The sequence below is a fragment of the Ovis aries genome, chromosome 14, assembly GCF_016772045.2.
Source record: "Ovis aries strain OAR_USU_Benz2616 breed Rambouillet chromosome 14, ARS-UI_Ramb_v3.0, whole genome shotgun sequence".
NCBI lineage: Eukaryota > Metazoa > Chordata > Mammalia > Artiodactyla > Bovidae > Ovis > Ovis aries.
In genome coordinates, this window is record NC_056067.1 from 15623013 (window position 1) to 15650765 (window position 27753).

The following is a 27753-nucleotide window of genomic DNA, read 5'->3' on the forward strand; positions in this document are numbered from 1 at the left end:
TAGGATAGGTAGGGCAACGATAGGGAGTAGTGAAGGGCACATTGTCCTTTTACTTCACCAGAACTCTTCTCCCCACTAGAAATGCATTGGCTCCGCAGATTCTTAACCCTCTGGGCCCCTCTCCTTCCAGGTTCTCCCCTCCCACCAGGGCCAACTCTTGCCAGCTCTTCCTCACAGAAAACCATCAGCAGTCCCTTTCTCCTCGGGGTTCTCAAAATAGGCCTGTTACACTTCTCACAATCTGCCCTGGATCCCGGTTCATTTGAATGTGTGTCTCTCACAGGGTAGACCATGAAGCCCTGGAAGTCAGGGCCTATGTCTTGTCCAGCACTGTCCCTTTGTGCTCACCATGGCCTTGTAGAGGCACTTGGTGAATGTAGATTGAATTGAGCCTGTGCATGTGGGTATGTGGAGTGGGATATGGCTGCTCATTTTCTGCTTTTCTGTAAGCTCTAATTACTTGGCTGAATCATCATTTGATTGGAATGAAAAGCTGTGTGCTTTCTATCTCTTCTTTGGGAATATGTGTGCTTGATCATGTCTTCCTGACAGTTAACCTAGGGATGTAATAAGCTTTAATAATGCAAAAAACTGTAACCCTCTTTGATGGAATCAACCCATTGTTCATATCTCAGGGCTCTTAGTTCATTAAAATTGAAATTATTTCATCTTGACATCAAAGTTTTAAAATGTTGAAAGAATAAGTGATCCTATTCTGTAATATTTAATAGCTAAAAATTATTGTACTAATAAAATTCCTGAGAAAAAATTTAAATCTCTTCATATATGTTATTTTTCTGTTTTCCAAATTACTAAAAGAATTTTCATCCTTCTTTATCAGGTAAATAGACCAGGGACAGGTAGTAAGTTATTGGATGCCTTTTCTCATTGCAGTCCTCAGATCCAGCCACAGAGTTCTATATTTTTGCCTTGGACTGAGCCACCTCTTAAAGAAACTCAACAGGCTTTGGGAAGCTATTTTTCCTTGGATTTAGGCCCCTGTAGTATATCTGAAAATATAGTTAATTCTGTGACATATGAATGAATGAGAAGGTTTTGGAGAGCTCTGAGGTCACTGGCATCTGGCAGTTGGAGAGGGGTTAGGTAGGGTACAGTTGGTCATGTCCATTCTGTGCACTATCTAGAGGGCGATTGCTGCCTAAGATCCTGAGACTCTGTTCCCCAGATCAAAATCCTAGCACCTTGAAACCTATCCTGAGGCTGTGACTGGACTATTGTCCACCAGACCTGCACATCTCCCAGGGAAGTAGTCAGTTACAGAGTTGGGTACCTGGAAGGCTGACAGCCCTGTTTCAGGTGTATGGAGTCTATTCACTGACTGCAGCTTAACCTGTTTAAAAGGGGAAATGAAAATGGAGCATTCCAAGTTTGCATTTGCTTATTTATGAAATGCCACCCTGAGAACTGAAGTAATACTGCTTCTATACTTCTACTTCTGCACTTTCAGATCACCTCAAGCTCCCTGGAATGAAATAGTGGTTTAGTCATCATTGCTTCCAGAGGCAATGATGTACTTACCTTCTGTTTGTTTTTTTTCTTTACAAGCTGACATTTTAATAAAAGTAATCGCATTTGGACTAACTGGTTGGTACCACTTGTGTTGCAATAAACTAGCAATTCTCAGTTTTTAGTCCATCACAAAATTTGGGCAGAAGACCTCTATTCTGCTTTCTCCTCTCATGTCAGAAGACACAAGGACTCTTTGATATCCTCTTCTTTTTCCTGCCTCTTATAATTATGCCCTGTACAAGGAAGAGAGAGGAAATGAGGAAGGAGGGGATGCAGACTCTTCTGCATGCAGACTCTTTTGGGTGGCAGAGTACTAAGACAAGAGGAGAGAGGGGGAGCAGAGTATTTATTCCTCTTGCCCAGCCTCAACAGCACTTTTGGCTTTGAATTTTCTTTGCCATTTCCTCTGTGCTTTCTCATTTTTCTGGCTTGTGGGCAGCCTTATTTATTCCCCTCCACAGGCCAGAGATACATCTAAAAGTATTTCAGCACTCACTGGGTACCTGACTGTATGCCAGGAAAAGTGCGTCTTCACTACAACTATGTCCTTGTACCTACCTTTGAAAAAGTTACAGTATTGCTAAAGAGCAACAACTTCCACATGAGAAACTGTAAAAGAAGTGAAGAACATACTCTCAAATGCTAAATTGTATAGACTATGCACTAAAGTAAAACTGTTTTCTCTGAGGAGTTTCCAGTCCTGAAGTCATTCAGAATAATTTTATCATAATAGTTATTTATATTCTTTCCCTGCTTTTATCCACTCACCTTCATTCCCCTAGCTGGGACCCTCACCTGCCCTTGTATTTTAGACGAGACTGAACCATCATGAACTCCAATGGGAGTCATGCTTTGAAGGCTATTTTAATAAATAGCAGGAGCAGTTATTCTACCTAATTCCCTAGCTTGCATAGAGTAATTTCAGCCTGCCAGTCATCCTGAGCCTTGATTTTTTTTTTTTTCAAACTATTAGTAGCTAGGAAATTTTTACAATAAAATTCTGCCATCTGTAGGTAACTCTGGGTGCCTTTGGGCATGAAGAAGAAGTTATCTCTAACCCTTTGTCTCCGGGAGTGATTAAGAACATCATCTATTACAAGTGTAATACCCATGATGAGAGGGAGGCAGTAATTCAGCAAGAACTGGTCATCCATATTGGCTGGATCATCTCCAATAACCCAGAATTATTCAGTGGCATGCTGAAAATACGAATTGGGTGAGTAAATACTTGGCATTTGCATAAAGAGAATTGTTCAGGTTGTCCTCAGTCTCTCTGAGTGAAGTGCTGCCTCAGATCTGGTGGGTATTTAGGAAAGTGTTTCTTCCCCTAAGTCATAGAGAAAACATCTGGTGATATGAAGAAATAAATACTAGTGGCCTGTTTATTTGACTCCCACATGAGAAATAGTGAAGTAACTCTGTTCTCTGATAAAATCAAACACAAGGAAGTTTGAACAGTTGTATCATGTTAAAAAATAATAATAAACAAAACCCCCCACTATGTACAATCCTTGTAAAAATTCCTATAAAGTGAATAAGCCTTAAGAGTAAAATGATGTTTTAGTAAAGCTAGATGTCAAAAATTTTTACACACTTAGGTAAAAATTTGGTCCTTTTAAGAATATTCTTCTGTATCTGTTTCCCACCAAAATCTGATTTTTAGTCCTTAAAATCATAAGTGTTCTCTTTGGAGAAATTGAAAGTAAGGCTCTGGTAATCTTGAATGTGCTTCATCAAGCATTGTGTGAGGCAGCACAGTAAGGTATGTGACCAGGCTCTGGCATCTAGAAGAACTGAGTGCAACTGCTGAACTGTGCTCATCATCTCAGTAGTCTGGGGTCAGTTGGCTGAACCTCCCTCCAACTTTCACTGTTTTATGTGAGATCAAACAAGGTAATATGTTTAAAAGGCCTACCACAACTGCATATAAGTGCTTCTTTTCATTTTTTAAAACATATTTTGTACAAATATCACATAAATATATTCTAATTATAAAAAATCAAGTGTGAGCGTATAGAGTAACCTAGTATATGGCCAATTTGGAGATTGTTCCTCAAATATTTGAAAAGAATATGTATCCTAGCCACAGCAATCAGATAAGGAAAAGAAATAAAAGGTATCCAAATTGGAAGAAAAGAGGTAAAATTGTTACTCTGTGCAGACGTGTTACTTTATATAGAAAACCCTAAGGACTCAAAGGGCTTCCCTTGTGGCTCAGATGGTAAAGAATCCACTTGCAATATGGAAAACCCAGATTCAGTCCCTGGGCCAACAAAATCTCCTGGAGAAGGGAATGGCTACCCACTCCAGTATTCTTGCCTGGGGAATTTCATGGACAGAGGAGCCTGTGAGCTACAATCCTTGAGGTCACAAAGAGTCAGACACAACTGAGTGACAAACACACGTACACAAGGACTCTACAGAAATTACTAGGTCTAATAAATGAATTCAGCCAAGTAGCAGGATACAAGATTAACATTCAGGAATTGATTGCATTCATTTATACTAACAACGAAATATCAGGAAATGTAAAAAAAAAAAAAAAACCTTTTAAAATTGCACCTCCCCCAAAAATAAATAAATAAAATACCTAGGAATAAACCTGACCAAGGAGATAAAAGTTTTATACACTGAGAAATGACAAAACATTAATAAAGGTGATAAAAGAGGACTCAAAGAAATGGAAGGATATCCCATGCTCTTGGATTAGAAGAACTAATATTGTTAAAATGGCAGTATTGCCCAAAGCAATCTACAGATCCAAAGCAATCTACAGATTTAATGCTATTCCTTATCTAATTATCCATGACATTTTTCACAGAACTAGAACAAATGATACAGAAATTTATATGGAACTATAAAAAATGCAGAATTTCTAGAGCGATCCTGAGGAAAAAAACACATACCTCTCTCAGACTTCAAACAATACTACAAAGCTACAACAATCAAAACAATATCGTATTAATACAAAAACAGGCAAGCCAATCAGTGGAATAGAGAACCCAGAAATAAACCCGTACACCTACAGTCAACTCATCTTCAAAAAGGAGGCAAGAATATAAAATAGGGAAAAGACAGTCACTTCAGCAAGTGGTGCTAGGAAAGTTGGACACCTGCATGTAAATCAGTGAGGTTAGAACATACCCTCACACCATGCACAAAAGTAAATTCAAAATGGCTTAAAGACTTAAACATAAGACATGACACCACAAAACTCCTAGAAGAGAACATAGGGAAAAACATTCTCTGACATAAATTGTACCAATGTTTTCTAAAGTCAATCTCCCAAGACAGTAGAAATAAAAACAAAAATAAATGGGTCCTAATCAAACTTCCTTTGCACAACAGAAGAAGCCATTAAAAAAAAAAAGACAGCCTATATAATGGGAGAAAATATTTGCAAATGATGTGACAGATTAGGGCTTAATCTCCAAAATGTACAAACAGTTCATAAAATTAAAAAATCTATTTGAAAAATAAGAAGACCATAATAGACATTTCTCCAAAGAAGACATACAGATGACCAGCAGGCACATAAAAAGATGCTCAGCATCACAAATTATTAGAGAAATGCAAATCAAAACAACAATGAGGTACCACCTCACATTGGTCAGAATGGCCATCATTAAAAAGTCTTACAAATAACAAATGGTGGAGAAGGGGTGGGGAAAAGGAACCTTTCTACACTGTTGGTGGGAATGTAAGTTGGTACAGCCACTATGGAAAGCAGTATAGAGGTTCCTGTGAAAACTGAAAATAGAATTATTAATACCGTATGACCTAGCAATCCCACCCCTGGGCATATACCCAAACAAAGGTATAATTCAAAAAGATACATGCCCTCTGATAGGCTCATTGAAAAGAACAATAGTGAGTCTCTGTCAGGCACAAATACATGTGAGTGTGAATAAGTGGGAATACAGGGTGCTAATTTTGTGATTAAATCAATATCTTTATTATTTCTGTCCTACTTGACCTTCAGTTGCTAATAAATTATAAGATGTTCTCCTGATTATGAATTTGTCAGTTTCCCCTTGCATTTTTATCAGTTTTGCTTTCTATATTTTAATGCTTTGTTTTTGTTCATGTTACCTTGTAGTTTTAATGATACAATTTTGCTTGTGTCATTTATTTTCTAATTGAATTATTTTTAAAAAGTTATTTTTAATTTCAAACATCTACAAAAGCATAGAAAATAGTGTAATAAAGCCCATACTATTACCGAGCTTCAACAATATCATCATATAGCCAATTTTATTTCACTCATACCTCCCTACTATTCATCTCATCCACAGTCTCCTCTGATTCCATCATATCATTTAATCTGTAAATACTTCAGTATGTATCTCTAAGACATAGAGACTTTTAAAAAGCATAGCCATGATCCCATTACAATGTATAAAATATAACAAATGAATTCCTTTTGTTTAATGTTACTACCATATTTTTAATATTACTGTTTTTTATTGTTATTAACTTGGTATAGTTTTCCATTTGTTTACCTTCAGTGTTCTTTTTTCATTTTGATTAGGTATGTCTTTTATATTTAACATCTATGCTCTATTTACTTTTAGTCTAATCTGAGACTATCTTGTAATAGAAATATATGTCATATTTTTGCCATTTCATTTCTATTTTGATTATTCTTGCCATTTTATTTTGTTTTCTAGTTACCATGCTTTTTTGTTCTTACTTTTTTTCTTTCTTCTTTATTGCTAAGTTGATATCCTTTCATTTCTTAGTTTTAATTTTGGATGTGAGTATGAAGCACTTTATGTAAAATGATCACCCATTTTTTTCCTTCAAAAAATTTCACTAAAAACTAGTTGCTTTTGGGGAATTATCTGCATGCCTCTTTGATCAATAATTCTCATTTTTGAAATTTAGACATACTTAAGAGCAGTCTTCATTTCAGCCTTGTTTGAAGTAGTCAAACACTGAGAATAACACAGATATCCATCAGTAAGAAATAGTTCAAATAAGTTGTTAGCCATATAATAAAATGTTTTGCCACCATTACAAGTAAAAAGATAAGGTTAATACACTGGCACTTATAAATTGTTGTTATTGTTCAATCACTAAGTTGTATCTGACACTTTGTGACCCCATGCCTGGACTGCAGCATGCCAGGCTTCCCTGTCCTCTATCTTCCAGAGTTGCTCAAGTTCATGTTCATTGAGTCATTGATGCCATGTAACCATCTTATCCTCTGCCACCCTCTTCCTTTGCCTTCAGTATTTCCCAACAGCAGGGTCTTTTCGAATGAGTTGGCTCTTCACATCTAGTAGCCAAAGTATTGAAGCTTCAGCATCAGTCCTTCCAGTGAATATTCATGGTTGATTTCTTTTAGGATTGACTTGTTTGATCTCCTTGCAGTCCAAGGGACTCTCGAGAGTCTTCTCCAGCATCCACAATTCAAAAGCATCAATTCTTCAGTTCTAAGCCTTCTTTATGGTCCAGCTCTCACATTTGTACATGACTACTGGATAAACCGTAGCTCGGACTATATGGACCTTTATTGGCAAAGTGATGTCTTTGATTTTAACACACTGTCTAGGTTTGTCATAGCTTTCCTTCCAAGAAGCAAGCATCTTCTAATTTCATGGCTGTAGTCATCATCCACAGTGATCTTGGAACCCAAGAAAAAAATCTGTCACTGCCTCTACTTTTTCCCCTTCTGTTTGCCATGAAGTGATGGCATTTATAAGTATCCAAGATGACCAACCTAGATAGCATATTGAAAACCAGAGGCATTGCTTTGCCAACAAAGGTCCGTCTAGTCAAGGCTATGGTTTTTCCAGTGGTCATGTATGGATGTGAGAGTTGGACTGTGAAGAAGGCTAAATGCCGAAGAATTGATGCTTTGGAACTGTGGTGTTGGAGAAGACTCCTGAGAGTCCCTTGGACTGCAAGGAGATCCAACCAGTCCATTCTAAAGGAGATCAGCCTTGGGTGTTCTTTGGAAGGAATGATGCTAAAGCTGAAACTCCAGTACTTTGGCCACCTCATGCGAAGAGTTGGCTCATTGGAAAAGACTCTGATGCTGGGAGGGATTGGGGGCAAGAGGAAAAGGGGACAACAGAGGATGAGATGGCTGAATGGCATCACCAACTCAATGGATGTGAAGTTGAGTGAACTCTGGGAGTTGGGGATGGACAGGGAGGCCTGGCGTGCTACGATTCATGGGGTTGCGAAGAGTCAGACAGGACTGAGCGACTGAACTGAACTGAACTGAAGATAAATTAAGTGAAAAAAAGTTGCTAATTTTTTCCATTTTTTATCAAATTATTGTGTATATATATGTGTGTGTGTGTGTGTGTCTGTGGAAAAATATACATAAAATCATTGTCGGTTACTCTCTATGAGAGATTTCTACTTTGTAAGTTGTGTTCAGTTTTATTTAAATTATTTTAGTTGAGGTTATTAGTTTTCAAACTATTTGCCTAATTTCAATTAGAGTATATTTCAGATGAGCTTCCTATTCTTTATCTCCTTTTCCTTTTGATTGAGAAGTGAACTCATTCTGCATAGAATTTTGCCTGCCTTTTTACCCCGTAAAATAGTTCCTTTAAAATATTATTAATAGGATGTATTCCAAATCAGTTATAAGAACTGTGAATTATATCCTGATTGTTCAGTCTCTGTTAGCTCTAAAATTTTCCACTTCAGGTTTTGACTACATGGGGGGATGCAGAAATGGGTCTTCTTGTGAGTTGTCTCTAGATGACGTGTGATTCTTCATATCCATACAATCATTAAAAGTACTCTGTTATCACAGGTTAAGGCATTTCTCTAAGGCTGACTTAGGAGTATAGGTTACAACTCTTCCAAAACACATTCTTTGTAATAAATGTTCTATTCAGGAGACTCTTTAAGCAGTAGTCATCCTTGCTGTGACTTAAGCAAAGGTTCAGAGTGAAAGTTAACTGTTCCCCAGTATCTTACAATGCTATATTTTTCAGCCTCTAGTGGTTTTCCCTTTACTGTCTATTCAGCATTTTAGGCTGATTTATGTTCTCTCAAAAATCCAACATAATTTTCTTTCCTGAATTCAAATCTGACCTGAAGCTTCATTCTCTGCATGGAAATGAAGTATGTTTAATTTATTCTAAAAATAGTTTTCTTCCTATTTTTGTATCTTCTGTTCTATATGTTCAATGTCTTCTGTGAGAAATATTCTTTTTTCCTTAAACTTTCTCCCAAAATAAAAATGTCAGAACAAAGCATGTGACTTAGTATCTCATGATAGAAAAAAGCTTCATGAAGAAATTTGCCAGACAGCTTTATTCACTGTCCTGAAACTCATCCTGGAATCAGTTGTGGCATTATATATCCATTGTAGGTATTAAGAGTGTCCCTGCCCAAAATACTCTGTGTGTTTTCCCCCATGTGGTGGACTCATAGGGTCAGCTGTAAACACTGGGACATTGTCAGTTCAGGATAAGTCTAATTTTTTTTTTTAATAAGGAGTAATTTATTTACAAATCAATAAGTGAAAGAACTGGGATTTATACCCATACTGCCTTACTTCAAAGTTCTTGTTCTTCGTTCTTAAGTATTGTGCATGTTTTCACTTGCATATACTATTGCTCTTCTCTTGGAAATAGGCCTTACTGTGTTGTTGTTTTTTTTCCTAAAACCTTGACCATATAGTCCCTTCTACTTGATTTCATCTATGACCTGTTTTATATTCAAGTATTCATGTAGTAGCTCCTGATGGTTTTTGTCATTAGTCAGCCTAGGATCAGTACTGTTCAGCATTGTACAGTACAAGGGACACTAAGGAGGCCAAACAGTTCCAAGTTAACAACCATAAAAAATAAGATCTTGCCTCCTTTATTCATGAGACCAAGAAAATGGGGATGATTTGAAACTGATTCTAAGTTATCCCCTTGTGCAGTGCCAGAGATACATTAAGATGCTATAAAAATTCAGCAAAGTTAAGTAACTTGCCCTTGGTTGTAAGACCAAAAACCAGAATTTGAACCTAGGGTGAATGACTCCAGAGTTCATGCTTCCCTATCCCTCTTCCAGCTTTCATGTCTATAAAATAGGGAGGCTGTCCCTGCTTTGGCTTCCTCATTAGATTATGGGGGTTCTAGGCAAGGAATGTGAAGGTCTTTCGCAAAGGATAAAACTTAGACAGTAGTGGTCTAACATTTGGTAATTTGAGATCCTCTGTCTTGTGGCATTTAGAGAACAAGTATCTTTGCGGATTTCTTTTTGCATGCCACAGATCCCAAGGAGGAGGATCCCATGCCCCACCCACCCCCACCAACAAACACACACATACTCATCTTCCAGTTCGAGGTTTTCAAAGACCTGCTCCCACAAGAAACATCCACCCTAGAAGTATCCCTTTCCATTCTCATTCAAGGCCCAGTGGAATGATCCCCAAGCATTTCATATAGAAACCATGATGCAGAATTCCTTCTGGATTCTTGACTGCCATCTGAGATGGTATCACCCCTCCATCACCTGGTAGGACTTCATGAAACACATGGTAGACACTCACAGATCCTCCTGTGCCTACCCACATTGCTCCTCCACCGTATTAATGGAAAGGTTTTGGAACCCTGTCTCTACTCAAGGGATATCTTTAACAACCTCAGAGAATTGCAGTTATCCTGTCTGTGGAGCTTGTGATAGTGCCTCTCTGAAAAGAAAAAAAGATATTTTTGTATATTTTTAGTATATTTTTATTGCTCTTTATTCTTAATAAATTTCACTCAGACCTCAGCTCCTTAAGTGAATGGCTTCTGGGCATGTTAATATACTTGTCGCAGCAAGCACATACTCTGTTTATGTGTCTTTTAAAAATTTACCTTGAATTAATTCCTGAAATGTTTTAACTTGCTTAAAATTGATGGAAAATTATTCATTTATAGAGTCCTTGAGTGTCAAATTTTTTATCAATTGTTGGATTTGTTACTCTTATTTTAAGTCACCCATTTGTAGCATGATTTTAAAAGAAAGAGAAGGGATTTATGCAAAACATTCTTTTTTTTTTCACTTCCTTATAAATTAATTAAAGCATTTCAGACTCATTTAAATGTGACTTTTTACTGTTGTTTCTATCATTTAAATGTTGAGTATGATTAAAGCTCTGGGAATTGGTGATGGACAGGGAAGTGCTGCAGTCCATGGGGTCACAAAAAGTAGGACACAACTGAGTGACTGAACTGATGATTAAAGAGATTGATAGCTTCAGTCAGCTTTAACACATGTTCTTCCTGAAATGTCAATATTCACTAGGCTGAATGGGCATAAAAAATAAGAATATTTGTCAATCAGAAATCTTCCAGCAAACAAAAGCCCAGGAACAAATGGCTTTACAACAGAATTCTACCAAAAATTTAGAGAAGAGCTAACACCTATCCTACTCAAACTCTTCCAGAAAATTGCAGAGGAAGGTAAACTTCCAATCTCATTCTATGAGGCCACAATCACCCTAATACCCAAACCTGACAAAGACGCCACAAAAAAAGAAAACTACAGGCCAGTGTCACTGATGAACGTAGATGCAAAAGTCCTTAACAAAATTCTAGCAAACAGAATCCAACAACATATTAAAAAGATCATACATCATAACCAAGTGAGCTTTATCCCAGGGATGCAAGGATTCTTCAATATTCGCAAATCAATCAGTGTGATACACCACAATAACAAATTGAAAGATAAAAACCATATGATTATCTCAATAGATGCAGAGAAAGCCTTTGACAAAATTCAACATCCATTTATGATAAAAAACCCTCCAGAAAGCAGGAATAGAAGGAACATACCTCAACGTAATAAAAGCCATATATGATAAACCCACAGAAAACATTATCCTCAATGGTGAAAAATTGAAACCATTTCCCCTAAAGTCAGGAACAAGACAAGGATACCCACTCTCACCACTACTATTCAACATAGTTTTGGAAGTTTTAGCCACAGCAATCAGAGCAGAAAAAGAAAGAAAAGGAATCCAGATTGGAAAAGAAACTCTCACTGTTTGCAGATGACATGATCCTCTACATAGAAAACCCTAAAGACTCCACCAGAAAACTAATAGAGCTAATCAATGAATATAGTAAAGTTGCAGGATATAAAATTAACACACAGAAATCCCTTGCATTCCTATACACTAACAATGAGAAAACAAATTAAGAAAACAATTCCATTCACCATTGCAACAAAAAGAATAAAATATTTAGGAATAAATCTACCTAAAGAAACAAAGGACCTATGTATAGAAAACTATAAAACACTGATGAAAGAAATCAAATATGACAGAAATAGATGGAGAAATATACCATGTTCATGGATTGGAAGAATCAATATAGTGAAAATGAATATACTACCCAAAGCAATCTATAGATTCAATGCAATTCCTATCAAACTACCAACAGTATTTTTCAGAGAACTAGAACAAATAATTTCACAATTTGTATGGAAATACAAAAACCCTCGAATAGCAAAAGCAATCTTGAGAGAGAAGAATGGGACTGGAGGAATCAACCTGCCTGACTTCAGGCTATACTACAAAACAACAGTTATCAAGACAGTATGGTACTGGCACAAAGACAGAAACATAGATCAATGGAACAAAATAGAAAGCCCAGAGATAAATCCATGCACCTATGAACACCTTATCTTTGACAAAGGAGACAAGAACATACAATGGAGAAAAGATAATCTATTTAATAAGTGGTGCTGGGAAAACTGGTCAATCACTTGTAAAAGAATGAAACTAGAATAGTTTCTAACACCATACACAAAAATAAACTCAAAATTGATTAAAGATCTAAATGTAAGACCAGAAACTTTAAAACTCCTAGAAGAAAACATAGGCACAACATTCTCTGATGTAAATCATAGCAGGATCCTCTATGACTCACCTCCCAGAGTAATGGAAATAAAAGCGAAAATAAACAAATGGGACCTAATTAAATTTAAAAGCTTTTGCACAACAAAGGAAACTATAAGCAAGGTGAAAAGACAGCCTTCAGAATAGGAGAAAATAATAGCAAATGAAGCAACTGACAAAGAATTAATCTCAAAAATATATACAAGCAACTCTGGCAGCTCAATTCCAGAAAAATAAATGACCCGATCAAAAAATGGGCCAAAGAACTAAACAGACATTTCTCCAAGAAGACATACAGATGGCTAACAAACACATGAAAAGATGCTCAACATCACTCATTATCAGAGAAATGCAAATCAAAACCACAATGAGGTACCATCTCACGCCAGTCAGAATGGCTGCTATCAAAAAGTCTACAAACAATGCTGGAGAGGGTGCAGAGAAAAAGGAACCCTCTTACACTGTTGTGGGAATGCAAACTAGTACAGCTACTATGGAGAACTGTGTGGCAATTCCTTAAAAAATTGGAAATAGAATTGCCATATGTCCCAGCAATCCCACTGCTGGCCATACACACCAAGGAAACCAGAATTGAAAGAGACACGTGTACCCCAATGTTCATCGCAACACTGTTTACAATAGCCAGGACATGGAAGCAATCTAGATGTCCATCTGCAGATGAATGGATAAGAAAGATGTGGTACATATACACAATGGAATACTACTCAGCTGTTAAAAAGAATGCATTTGAATCAGTTCTAATGAGGTGGATGAAACTGGAGCCTATTATACAGAGCAAAGTAAGTCAAAAAGAAAAACACCAATACAGTATATTAATGCATATTTATGGAATTTAGAAAGAGTGGTAATGATAACCCTATATGTGAGACAGCAACAGAGACACAGATGTAAAGAACAGACTTTTGGACTCTGGGGAGAAGGTGAAGGTGGGATGATTTGAGAGAATAGCATTGAAACATGTATATTATCATATGTGAAATAGATTGCCAGTCCAGGTTCGATGCATGAGACAGGGTGCTCAGGGCTGGTACACTGGGATGACCCTGAGGGATGGGATGGGGAGGGAGGTGGTAGGAAGGATCAGGAGGGGGAACACTTGTACACCCATAGCTGATTCATGTGAATGTATGGCAAAAACCACCACAGTATTGTAAAGTAATTAGCTTCCAATTAAAATAAATTTTTTTAAAACAGAATATTTGTCTTGGTCGTGATAATGTTACCCATAATTCTCCTGCACTATGTATGCTTATATCTGTGTTTTAACCCCTCTCCCTCTCTCAGGTTTTTTTGGTTTTTAAATTTTATTTATTTACATCACCCACTGCTTCAATTGCTTTAAACCAGTACCACCATGGTTTTTTTCTCTTTTTCCCAAGGTTAATCCTGCCAGTGTAATTTCTTTGACATTACTGTTATCAGGCACTCCAGTGAACAAAATTAATCTGCTCACAGGATTGGTATTCTAGTCTGATAATGATTTGATTTGCTGTCTTGGTATTGATTTGCGCTCCAGCTTTTGGGTTGAAATAGATCGAGTTCCTGACAGGCTCATTAGCATAAAGACCTCCAATCAACTGTTTTTTGCTCTAGGTCTGTCATTCAGGAGATAACTCCTGAAGATATATGTTATCAAATCTTTTTCATCACTGCTTTTCATACTGCCAGGTCATCCTCTGTAAGCAACTATGATCATTGCATGTCTTCTATTGCCCACAGGTGCATCTGTGGCTCACCCATCCAATGCTTAGAGAAGTCCATTGGTGTCATAGGTACCAGGCCTATGGAGATAGGGAAAAGGAGATAGATGCAGCTCTGAGTTCATTAGCATAGTTTGATACTCATTCACAGGACTTTGCTTTTGACATTTGATATGAGGTAAGAAAGTGAAATGATCGAGTTCTACCTCTATTTTGTTGTGATTAGATCACAGGTAGGGTGGGTGAGTGACTGTTCTCCAGTTACCAGACAGGAAGCTCATTTTGCCTCATCGAATTATCACCCTCTCTGTATTAATAGGAATCAAACAAAATATCCCTTCTTGCAACTTTCTCGTTTCCTATCATATAGCTTAGTAAAATGCTTGCGCAGTTATTCATTCACTTGTTTAGCAGTAAACTTGGCAAATACTTCTCAGTATCTTGAAATAAACTCAAAATAATTACTTTAAGTGTTGTTTCTTGCTATGGATCAGTGCTATTGTTTATTGCTTTTTTTTTTTTTTTTCCAGAAAATGTCAGCCAATGATGTCAGATTTCCATGAACTTTATTTTCTGTTTCACTCCTTAATTGGGGCGGGTTGGAAAGAAAAATGCCAGTACATACACCATATGCTAACCAACCTCACATCCCACAGAGTGTTTAGAAGGACAAGCTAATTCCCAGGACTATATAGGAATGCTAGTCTGCCTCTTCACATTTTTCTAGTAGTGTGGAGGAATTTATCGTCAAGTCAGACCATGATACATTTGAAGGTTGATCTGGTCAGTCATGTGTATATCTGCCTCTTTCTCATTTGCTTATTGGCAAGTAGAGCGTGTCCCTGGTTCTTTAGACAGACTGAATTTATAAGGATCTTGTCCAAGGATAACCTTCATTCTTTTGACCTTTCACAGTTGCTTGCTTGCTTGCTTTCCCATTTTGCATTAACTGCTTTTACACTGGAATTGTCGAATCAGGTTTGGTGACTTTGTCAGCAGCAATGTGGGTAAGAAACCAGATTTACAATGCAAAGGAGTTAATGCCCTTTTGTATTAGTAATTCTAAAAATGGATTAAAATGTCTTTGATTTTACTCTCTTGGTTTTTTATGAACCACTCTGATGGTTCATATCTAAAGCTGTTTTGATATGAACTCTGTTTTAGTCTTTTGAACAATTCCAAGCTAAACAGATTAATTTGACCAATATTTTTTAGTGAATAATGCATTTTTTTTAACAGTCTGACAAATAAGATTAATTTGTGCTCAAATGAATGAAAAACAGTCACCTTTCTTTGGTGGCTGCTGAGTACTATGTTTTCTGTATTTTGCTCACAGAACTGCTAGGACTTTGTAAATAGAAGTCTTGGGAAAATGTTTAGATCTCCAACTATCTTTGTTTATGGCATTGAAGATTTTAAAAGGTAAATGTGATAGATATTGTTTAGTTTTAATAACTCAAGTTTTGGGAAGACCTTAAAAAGTGTTTTAAAAATTTTTTAATTACTTATTTTAATAGAGGATAGATACCTCCTAAAGTTAAATTGATGTGGCACTTCTTCCAGCCTGAGTCTGAGAGTCAAGTAAAAGGAGTTTCCTAACATAATCTGAACATAACATCTGAACATAAAAATTGACCTCTATAATTTCAAAAGCCTTTTAACAAATTCTAACATAACGTTCTTATTTTTTCTTCAAAATACTTTCATAAAATGAGCTAAACAAGTAATAGTAATGTAGTATTACCATTTGAAAAATAACTTGCAAATGGAGCTCAGTTGGTTAGTGACAGAATTGGTATTCAGGTCTGTCTTTATTGTTTTTGCTTTTCATCCTGACAAAATTTAACAATGTGTAATAGTAGAACAATTTGGTAAATTCTTTTATACTCATTATGTAAATGAGTAAAAGCAATTGTTAGTAATTTGCATTTACTTTATTAGCTTCTATTTTTACTGTAGATTATAAAGCAAATCCAAGACATTTTGACTTTCACCCCTCATAAATTTAGTAAGTATATATCTAAAGTAAGGAAGGGGCTTGCCTGGTGGCTCAGTGGTAAAGAATCTGCCTGCCAGTGCAAGAGACGTGGATTTGATCCCTGGATCAGGAAGATCCCCTAGAGAAGGAAATGGTTTCTCCCACTCCAGTATTCTTGCCTGGAGAATTTCCCTGGACAGAGAAGCCTGGCAGGCTACAGACCATGAGGTCACAAAAGAGTCAGATGCAACTTAGCAACTAAACAACAACAAAAGTAAGGAAAAGGAAATTTTCTTAATAACCACAATACCATTATCACACCCAACAAAATTAGCAATGATTCTGTAATATTACAGTATTTTTATTCATGTTTTTCTGGTTGTTCCCAAAATGACTTTGTTTTAAAAATAATCAGGATCTCAAAGAAGGTCCCCACAAGGCACTAGTTGTTACATTGCTTAAGTCACAGTTAATCTAAAACAATACCCCTCACCCCATTTTTCTTTTCATGATGTTAACTTGCTTGGGGAGACTAAAAGGCTGGTCTTTAAATTTTAAATTTCATGTTGCTTCTATTATACTAAGCTGCCTCAAATGTAAATTTTAAATGTTAAATAAAGAAATACAATAATAAATAGAAAACAACTCTGTCTAACCTTAAAAGTAGAATTTTTTTATTTTAAAGAGTTCACAGAACAGTTTACAGTAAGTGAAATGTTTTAAGAATTTATTTCATAAGCAACTTTAAAATCAAAATAAAATCCAAAGTAGTAACTGTATCCTTGTGACTTTTATGTCTGTATTAGCATTTTGACTAAGTGTAGTTCATAATAGTGAAGATGAACAAGTAAATAAATTCTGGTGGTTTGGTGTTTTAGTCACTAAGTGAAGTGAAGTCACTCATTCGTGTCCAACTCTTGCAATCCCATGAACTGTAGCCCACCAAGCTCCTCTGTCCTTGGGATTCTCCAGGTGAGAATACTGTAGTGGGTTGCCATTTCCTTCTCCAGAGGATTTTCCCAACCCAGGGATCGAACCCCAGTCTCCTGCATCACAGGCAGATTCTCTACCAACTGAGATATGAGGAAGTCCTAATAAATTCTAGTGTTTGGCAGTAATATAAGTTTAGTCCAATTTTTCTTTTCAGCTGATTAGAGAAGTGCAAATTGTACATCTTAACTCTGTCACAAGTTCTGTTGCACATATCAGAAAACTCACAAGCATGTTTTTTGTTTGTAAACACCTTGTCATCTCTACTGTTCTTACCAAAGAGCAAGTATTAAATATTTGTTATGTACTATCAGTGGTAATAGTATGTTTTTTACATTATTATGTCCTATTCTTGAGTATTTCTTCAAGTATAATCTATCTTGAGTAGATACTCTATAATTGAGTAGATACTCTATAATTGAGTATAATCTATCTCAGTATCCAACTGGCAGGCTAGTTAAATGCCTAACTTCCAGAAATGGCAACAACGAAGAATAGTGAAGAGGATAGGAAAAAGAGGTGAGAGTTGCCTTATCGGAATTGGAGCAGTCACAGAGCAGGGACACACTGCTTTGTCTCCTGTGGCCTGGCTAAGTGGGCAGGGCAATATGCTTGGTTGATATTACTTACTGTTCAACTGGAAACTCTTACCATTTTTCCTACCATTTTTTTCCACTGAGAGACATTAAAGTCAGTGCATCAGGATGCATCAGTATTATTTTGCAAACCAGCCTTGGCAGAAAGAAAGACTTTAATTTTTGGTTATTTCCGTCTAACTCTTTCATCTCTACATCTGTGATAACCCTTGTAGGCAATCTTTCAAAGGAGTACATCAAGAGAAAGATGCTGAAATATTTGGGTGCAGTAGCTTCCCTGCTTTAAATCTTCATTGCTGTAACTATTATATGTTTCTGCCTGTGCACTGGCTGTACAGCCCCTCTTTTGAGACAAAACCTGAGTAAACAGAGATACATTCTTTCCAGATGCTTTCCAGTCCCTGTCTGTTATTCAGTTTTCAACAAAGGATTTAAGGATAAAGTATAGGATTCTGCTGTGTAAAACTAATTCCCTGGCTTTTCCTAATGGTGTGTAGAGTTCTGATTCCCTAAAGCACAGTGTTATTTCCAGAGTTTTCTTCAATTTGCATAACTGGTTTATCGGAGTTCTTTCCTCAGAATAACAGAAATGAAATGAGATGACACTATAAAAATACTAAAAGCTTCTCAAATTAAAGAGTAAAATTATTTACACATAAAATGATGAAATATTTTGGGCATTTCCAGGTATATAACTACCAGGCACACAAACAGTGCTCAATAAATACTTTCCTAAATAATCATAATAAAGCTGTTTCTGTAATAAAAACATATTTTATGAATAGCATTTAAATATCTATTAAAGAGATTCTTCTGAAATCTGTTGAATAAAGTGTGTTCTCTAATATACTAGTATAATTAAGTTATAACTAACTGTGTCTCTGTATTTAAAAGTCAGATACTTCTCTGTTCCTTCTAATTACAAGGGAATGACTACAAAATAAATGTAGTAGGTAAGAAATACTTGTCCTTCCTGGGAAAGGAGCATTTATATAATAGTATATCACAGCTCATTTCTTAGAATGAGTTTTTATCCTATTTATTTTTTCCATGTATCTATTACTAAGAAAATAGTAATGTGACAGCTACTACTCATCAATCTCATTTGGTAGTAACCTAAGTTTATTTTCATGTTTTACTACCTTACCACATATGCAAGAGCAGGCGTCATTTTTAACAGTCTAATCATGTCACACAATCTTGATTGAAGTAATTCTATCAGAAGTTTAGGAAATTTAAATGGCCTTTTTCATTCTTCTTTGGATGGGTCAGTGCTGTTAAGGGCATTGCAATGAAAAGCACAAGGTGATTTTATTTTAAGAGTTACTGATTCGTGCTTCCCTTGTTTTGTTTCAGGTGGATCATCCATGCTATGGAGTATGAACTACAAATCCGTGGTGGAAACAAGCCAGCCAGAGACTTATATCAACTGTCACCTAGTGAAGTAAAACAGCTTCTATTGGATATTCTCCAGCCTCAACAGAATGGAAGGTAATGACGGTCCTTTGTTACCTACAGGACACTCTGGATTTACAATAACATTTTATACATATGTGTGTGTGTGTGTGTGTGTGTATGAAATTAGTAAGATATTAATAAATGTAGCAAAGTATCGATACTAGATGGGCAGCATACATAGAGATACTAATTAAAATGTCTGTCTTTGGTTGTAATTTTGTACTGATTTGAATTTTATACTTTTTCTAGGTATAGTTTGTAATAATTTTTATTATTCTGTGTAGAATGTAGTACTTCATTCTACTTTGGTCAATTCCTTTTCTGATCTTTGGTAGCACTCACCATCTCCTCCCAACATTTTGGCACACAAGTTTGGGTTTGATAATGTTAGTTAAATTCTTGCTTGTAACTCTGTCTCTTTAAGTAGACTATAATCTTCAGAGTAAACTGTCTATAAATGTAACTTGTACCAATCTTAGAATATAAGTAAAGCAAATACTTTGGATTGCTTTGAATTGAAGAGTTATTTTTATTACAAAAACAGTATTAATATAATTACTTAGGCAAACAGTTATTGAGCACTATTTGTGTGCCTGGTACTTTCTAAAATGATATAGTTATATGCCTAGAAATACCTAGGAAAGAAGTCTTCTGCAAAGGTAGATGTGAACAAACAGAAAAGCATCCTTTTTCTTAAACAGGAAGACTTTAAAGATGTCTAACAATTCCAACAAAATTCCAACAAGCTGTTTTATGGAGTTAGACCAGTAAATACTAAAATTCATATGGAAAAACAAACATGCAAGAATAACCAGGAAAACATAAAGACTTGCCCTAAGAGAGACAGTTAAAATATTTAACAACCTTTATAATTAAAATAATGTGATGCTAGTACATGAAGAGAAAAATAGAACTTTTGAACAGAATAGAAAGTCCAGAAATAGACGCCCAGTCACATCTGGAAATTTTGTGTGTGATAGAGGTGACATCTCAAATCATTAGGTCAAGGATGGACTTTTTAAATAACTAGTGATGTAACAACTGGATAACCACTTGGAAAAGATAAAATAAAATCCATACTTTATACTGTATTTAAGAATAAACTCCAAACAGATTAGTGATCTAAACATTTAAAAAAATGGAACTGTGCTAGTGCTAAAGGCTTTCCAGGTGGCTCAAGTGGTAAAGAATCCACCTGCCAATGCCTGTGCCAGTGCCAGTGCTAATCCACCTGCCTGTGGAGATGCAGACAGGAGACGTGGGTTCAATTCCTGGGTCGGGAAGACCCCCTGGAGGAGAAAATGGTAACCCACTCCAGTATTCTTGCCTGGGAAATCCCACAGACAAAGGAGCCTGGTGGGCTGTAGTCCATGGGATCACAAAAAATTGGACATGACTTAGCTGGAAGAAAATATGGGTAAATTCCTTTGTAACCTTGGTATGAGAAAGACTTTCTAACTATGACTCAAACCTAGGGGCAATAAAAGATTGATCAAACTATATAAAAATTAAAAACAGCATTTTTCATAGAAAAAAATAGGCAATGCCAAAAGACAACTTGAGAAGCTGGAGCAAAACACGTGTTACAAAGAGTTAATGCTAACTTTAAAAATTGAGGGATAAAGCACAAAAATACCTAAGAGAAAAATGGGGGAAGATACAATTGATCAATTCATTTAAAATATTTAAAATGGACCTTGAATATTTGGAGAGATGTTCAAACTAACTCATAATTAGAGAAATGTAAATTAAAACACATTGAGATACCATTTCTCATCTATCAGACTGGCAGAGTTAAAGAGTATGGGGAACATTTGCTGAGGCTTTGGAGAAAACAGATACTCCCATATACAGCTGATGAGTATAACCCTTCTATATGAGAATTTGATAATATCTTAAAAGCCTAGATGAGCACTTCCCCTTTAACCCAGCAGTCTTCATCTTATTTTTAAGGACCCACCCTGGAGATATGCCTCCAACAATGTGAGTATATATGCACAAGGTTATTCAGTGCATCATCTTCTATAATTGCAAATTTTGGAATGCCCATGACCTAAGTCCTCATACATGGGGAATTATTTGAATAAACTGTGGTAAATGTCCACACAATGGAGTATTATGAAGTTGTGAAAAAGAACAAGTGTGGTCTCTATGAACTGATAGGGAATCATCTCTAGGCTGTATTGTTACTTGAGAATAGCAAAGTACTAAAGAATATAGTACTCTACTCTTCATGTACTCTTCATGTAAGAAAGAAGAGGATATCTGCTCATTTTTGCAGAAGAAATATAGGAAGGCTAAATCAGAAACTAGTGAAATTGGTTACCTTCAGAGAGTGGGTGGAAACAGGGTGGAAAGAATGAAAAAAATAGATTCAGAGCAGTAGGGTTGAGGGGAGAGCAATACTTCAAATTCAGACCATTTGAATAGCTCTGACTCTCCAACTCCAGTGATACTTCTAAAACATAAATAATTATTCCCCAAACATAAATCATTAATGGAGATTAATCCAAAAATAGAATACACACAGTAACAATTGACCCTAACCATATTACAAATGAATAATATTACCACACTGGAGGGGGAGGGGAAGACAAGAATTAACCAAAGTACCTTTGGAAAACATTGACTAAACACTGTAAAGCTAAACAAAAAAAGAACTGCACACAAATCCTGGACAAATTATTTTTTCTCACAGAGGTAGGAATTAGCAGTTCTGATATTTATACACACATGCATAGTGTTATATATTGGGTTGGCTGAAAAGTTCGTTTGAGTTTTTCCATGACATCTTATAGAGAAACCCATACGAACTTTTTGATCAACCCAATATATGGTGCATATACATATACACCGGAGAAGGCAATGGCACCCCACTCCAGTACTCTTGCCTGGAAAATCCCATGGACAGAGGAGCCTGGTAGGCTGCAGTCCATGGGGTTGCTGAGGGTCGGACACAACTGAACAACTTCACTTTCACTTTTCACTTTCATGCATTGGAGAAGGAAATGGCAACCCACTCCAGTGTTCTTGCCTGGAGAATCCCAGGGACGGCGGAGCCTGGTGGGCTGCCATCTATGGGGTCGCACAGAGTCAGACACGACTGAAGCGACTTAGCAGCAGCATACATATACACACTGAGATTAAATAAATAATTCAATATATTGCAGCTAATTTGAGCCAGATTTTTTTTCATTGTTGAAATATATAGTTAGAGATAAGGAAAGGAGAATGGCTAGAATATACCCCATGGTGTTTGATTGGAATTGGAAGTATCACTGTGAATTCATAGTTTTTACAAAGATGGATAGATACAGAAATAAATGAGAATGTGTATATGTATATGGGAACATACATCCTTATCTTTCCTAACTGTCCACTAAGAGAACCTAGAAGCAATGAAACCCCAATAGCAGTGAGCAAACCTGGTACCCAGATACTGATTTCCAAATAACACTTTCTGATGGAAAGAACCAGGATTCCTTGGAGAAGTAGTTGATTCCAGGGCTGGGGCAGAAAAAAACACAAGATAAACCTGAAGCATCATGTGGTGCCAGAAAGTAAGAAAATGCTCCAAAAACTGTAGAGGTGTTTTAGGTGGATGCCAGAGACAATGTGAAGGAGGCTCAATGACCAAAGCTGGGACAATTTGAGCAACAAAATAAATAATGATACTATTGGATTACATCCAGTATAATAAAGATCCATAAGCCCATGCTGATATAAATAGATAAATGGGAGAGAAGGGACTCTGTTTACAATAGAATTCCAATTAATAAGTATAGGTGGAATGATGATAATGTAGGTAGAATAATGATCACCATTAGGCAAGTACAACAATAACCATTGCAGGCAAGAACCCCTAAATTTAGTGGGTGGAAGTATGATGAGAAATGGGAATTTGTATAATTTCAGAGTATTTCCACTCAAGATACTTTTTAATTGTAAAAGGAAAAATTGTAACTTTACAGTGAAGAAACCGAGCAGACTCCACCTTAACCAAATGATCAAGGTTAACATCATCAGTAGTAAGATACATCAACATTTCATACCCCCTGATACGATGTGCTGAGAAAGGGTACAGCCATTTCTGGGTATTGCAAAACTGCATAACCTGAGTTTAATCATGAGAAAACATCTGACAAACCTAAATTGAGGTACATTCTACAAAATAACTGACTTTTCTAAAACGTCACAGTTGTGAAAGATAAAGTTTGAGGAACTGTCACAGATTAGAAGAGCCTAAGGAGACCTGAACACTAAATGCAGTGTGGTGTCCTAGATGGGACACAGGACCAAAACAAGGAAATTTGCAGTGAAATTGGCAAAATTTGAGTACAGTCCATAAGATTAGTAGTATTCTACCGATGTTTATTTCCTGGTTTCGACAGTTGTACTATTGATTATGTAAGATGACAGAAAGTAGAGGAGGCTGAGTAGGGGAACTTTTTTTTTTTTTGCTTTTCTGTAAACCTTTTTTTCTAAGTAAAAAGTCAAAAGATAAAAATAAGAGAATTCTTCTAAAATAATTCCTGCTCTGTGAATATTCACACATTTCTACCTTGTATGTTGTTCTAAGCAAACATTTTCCTTTTATAGTCTTAACTATGACTTCACAGAACTCTGAAAACATTTTTTGTTGTTGTTGCCAAACAAAGTAAGGGGAAGAATCACATGCAAAATATTCAGTTTGCATACCCATTATCCAAAATAAAACATCACAAAGGAACCTTTTTGGCTTTTTCTTTAGCATAGCACTGAACCCAGCCACACAAATCTGGGCCTACCAAAAGAAGCTATAAATCCGAAGGAGACGCCTCCTCACTTGTGTAGTGATGTAACTTCTCGGTCCGCTTTCACCAGAACAAAAAATGTCTTTTTCTTATCACTGTATCCTGCATAACGAGTTTCACACCTAGACATATTGTTGATTGTTACTTGTGGTTGATGATACATTTTACTCTGCTGCCTGTTTTAATATCAAGTATAAAAAATTAATGTGTTCCTATCTTCAGCTTTTGTAATAATATTCTACTATGTCATTTTTTTATTCTTTTCAGATTGTGCAAATTCTGTATCTTTAGCAGTTTGTGATTGAAGTAACTATTATATTTTTAAGATTTAAAACTTAAATTCATTAAAATAATAGATCTAGAATTTTGACTCTTCATTAATTATTATGACGTGAAAGATTTGGTAGCTGATTTTTTAGCACTGGTACTTTGGTTGAATTTAAGTAGAAAACTAAATGTAAGGTTTAAATTAACATATAAGGTTTAAAATAAGGTAATTTCATTAGATGGGCTTCCCTGGTGGCTCAGTGGTAAAGAATCAACTTGCCCCATAAGTTTAAAAAAAAAGGAAGAAAGAAAAATTAATAAATAAATATATATATTTGAAGGGAAAAAAAAAGAATCAACTTGCCAATGCAGATTTGGGTTTGATCCCTGGGTCATAAAGATCCCATGGAGAAGGAAATAGCAACGCACTCCAGTATTCTTACCTGAGAAATCCCATGGACAGAGGAGCCGGACAGGCTAGAGTCCCTGGAGTCCCAAAAGAGTCAGACATAACTTTGTGACTAAACAACAACAGTTTTATTAGATACATTATGCTTTTTTGAGCACTCACCCACTTATCAGGTGGTTATTAAGCACCTTTCTTGGAGAGGTATATAGGAGTAATCAAACTATATATACAATGCCCATGTCTTCACGGAACTTACATTTTATTGCACGTGAGGACCAGGTGAACTTATTTTGAAATTGACTGTTCCTGTGTTTTTAAATTGAACTGTGTTGCATGTTAGAAACTCATTTGATCACATAGTGAGTTGTAAGAAACTTACTAGAGAATAACATTTTGCCTGTTAAATTTTTTAAAATCTTAGGGATTTTCTCCTTTCCTGTAAGTTCTGTTTTCACTGTGAAATATTTAATAACCTCTATAACACATGGTATATATGTATCATTGATGGATTTTGGCTTTTATTGCTCACTCTGTTGGAACAATTAATCCATTTAAAAGCACTGCTTTTTGCCAGAACAAGCTTGTTTTTCAACACTGAGACATTTTCCTTTGGCCCACAGATGTTGGCTGAACAGGCGGCAAATCGATGGCTCTTTGAATAGAACCCCCCCTGGGTTCTATGACAGAGTATGGCAGATCCTGGAACGCACACCCAATGGAATCATTGTAGCCGGGAGGCATTTGCCCCAGGTACAGCCCCACTGTGTTTGTGTCAGTAAGAGGGCCTACTAAAGAGACCTAAAGAGAAAAGAAGATAGCAGAGGATGAGATGGTTAGATAGCATCACAGACTTAATGGACATGAATCTGAGCAAGCTCCAGGAGACGGTGAAGAACAGGGAAGCCTGGTGTGCTACTCTCCATGGGGTTGCAAAGAATCGAACAGGACTTAGTGACTGAGCAGCTACAAAGGAGCAGAGAGTTCTTCCCTTCTCTGCTTTGCAAATGACCTTTCTACTTATTTCATTTTCTAAGAATATTTAGATACTTGAAAGGAGAAAAATAAGAAGCCTGATCAGGTGGATTAGAAATAATAGCAATGATGGTAGAAATACCACCAAGTACAATAGGCCAGTGGCAGGGAACCTCTCAAACAGGAAAACATACGTTCGAAAACCAAGTCAGTCTTAAGAAACAAAGTGGTTTAGTAATGCTGTGGCTAGAAATTACTAATTAAAAATTGAATTGAACGTGAAAAGTACAGTAACTTTTAGGTCATTAGACAATCACTTATTTAACTGAGAGGTAACTGACGTTTGATCTGAATGAATTAGTATTCCCTTCTTCAAATGGTTTTCCAGGTTATAGCAACTAGCCAGCCTCTTTAATTCTTTAATTTAATTCTGACACCTAAATCATTCTGCTTATGCACAAATGTGAATAATTAGGCCTTCTAGAAATGGAGTACTATATTTGTTTATAGTGTTGAAACATCAGCCAAATTCTTTGTGATAAAGGTCTTTATCAAAGTATTCCTTTTTTATTGAAGTATAGTTGATATACAATGTTTCAGGTATACAACATAGTGATTTAATATTTCTATAGATTATATTCCATTTAAAGTTATTATAAAATATCAGCTATATTCCCTGTGCTGTAGCATATTTATTTATTTTATACATAGTTTGTGCCTCCTAGTCTCCCACACCTATCTTGCCCCTCTACTCTTCCCTCACCCCACTGGTAACTACTAGTTTGATCTCTATATCTGTGAAAATAAAATATTCTTAAAACACACACCTATACTCATTTTGTTTATATGTACATAGGGTATTTATGAAAGAACCCACAAGAAATCGATAGAATTCTTTTCTTTGCCTTTGGGGAAAGGGACTGTGGTCTATGGTACAGCTTGGGCATACTGATAATCCTTTTTAACCTTTCAGATTTTTGAACTTTGTGAATCTATTATTCTTTTCTAAAAATGAATAAGAACTTTTAAAAAGTATTTTTTATGCTGTTCACGGACTGTTGATTGGTTTTTGTTGGTTGTCAGTATAGGTGCTCCAATCCTTCCCAAGGTGTTGTCTGTGACCATTGTATGGAGCGCCTCTGTCTCCTGTGGGCAGGGACCCACTTCAACTGCTCGTGTCCTGCTGCTTCTACTGGGCCTTTGTCTGGGCACAGTGGACTTTTGCAGCCTTCTGTTGCTTCTTTCCCAGCCTCCTCTAATACCTACCAGACTTTCTTTTAATTATCTGATCGCCTGGGCATATTCTCTCCTTGCTGACAATGTGTTAAGTATTTTTAAGTGCCAGGCACTTTTCTAAGTGCTCCTTTAATCCTTACAACTGTCTTTTGTGGTAGGTACACATGCTAGTAAAGTAATGCTCAAAATTCTCCAAGCCAAACTTCAGCAATACGTGAACCGTGAACTCCCTGACGTTCAAGCTGGTTTTAGAAAAGGCAGAGGAACCAGAGATCAAATTGCCAACATCCACTGGATCATGGAAAAAGCAAGAGAGCTCCAGAAAAACATCTATTTCTGCTTTATTGACTATGCCAAAGCCTTTGACTGTGTGGATCACAATAAACTGGAAAATTCTGAAAGAGATGGGAATACCAGACCACCTGACCTGCCTCTTGAGAAATCTGTATGCAAGTCAGGAAGCAATAGTTAGAAGTGGACATGGAACAACAGATTGGTTCCAAATAGGAAAAGGAGTGCGTCAAGGCTGTATATTGTCACCCTGCTTATTTAACTTATATGCAGAGTACATCATGAGAAACGCTGGACTGGAAGAAACACAAGCTGGAATCCAGATTGCCAGGAGAAATATCAATCACCTCAGATATGCAGATGACACCACCATTATGGCAGAAAGTGAAGAGGAACTAAAAGCCTCTTGATGAAGGTGAAAGAGGAGAGCGAAAAAGTTGGCCTAAAGCTCAACATTCAGAAAATGAAGATCATGGCATCCGGTCCCATCACTTCATGGGAAATAGATGGGGAAACAGTGGAAACAGTGTCAGACTTTATTTTGGGGGGCTCCAGAATCACTGCAGATGGTGACTGCAGCCATGAAATTAAAAGACGCTTACTCCTTGGAAGAAAAGTTATGACCAACCTAGATAGCATATTCAAAAGCAGAGACATTAC

General features: G+C 36.5%; 1 protein-coding gene across 7 annotated transcripts in view; it reads left to right on the forward strand.

The window, feature by feature from the left end:
- PHKB (phosphorylase kinase regulatory subunit beta) overlaps nt 1-27753 on the forward strand; it is a 236778-nt gene that overhangs the window by 203167 nt on the left and 5858 nt on the right. For 6 of the 7 annotated variants that reach the window (XM_060398304.1, XM_042231578.1, XM_027977813.2 and 3 more), the window contains 3 exons: nt 2544-2746; nt 19024-19158; nt 25215-25344. In XM_060398304.1, coding sequence (XP_060254287.1) covers nt 2544-2746; nt 19024-19158; nt 25215-25344 — 468 coding nt within the window. The remainder of the gene's footprint in view (nt 1-2543; nt 2747-19023; nt 19159-25214; nt 25345-27753) is intronic. The other variant, XM_060398307.1, reaches the window with a different exon arrangement.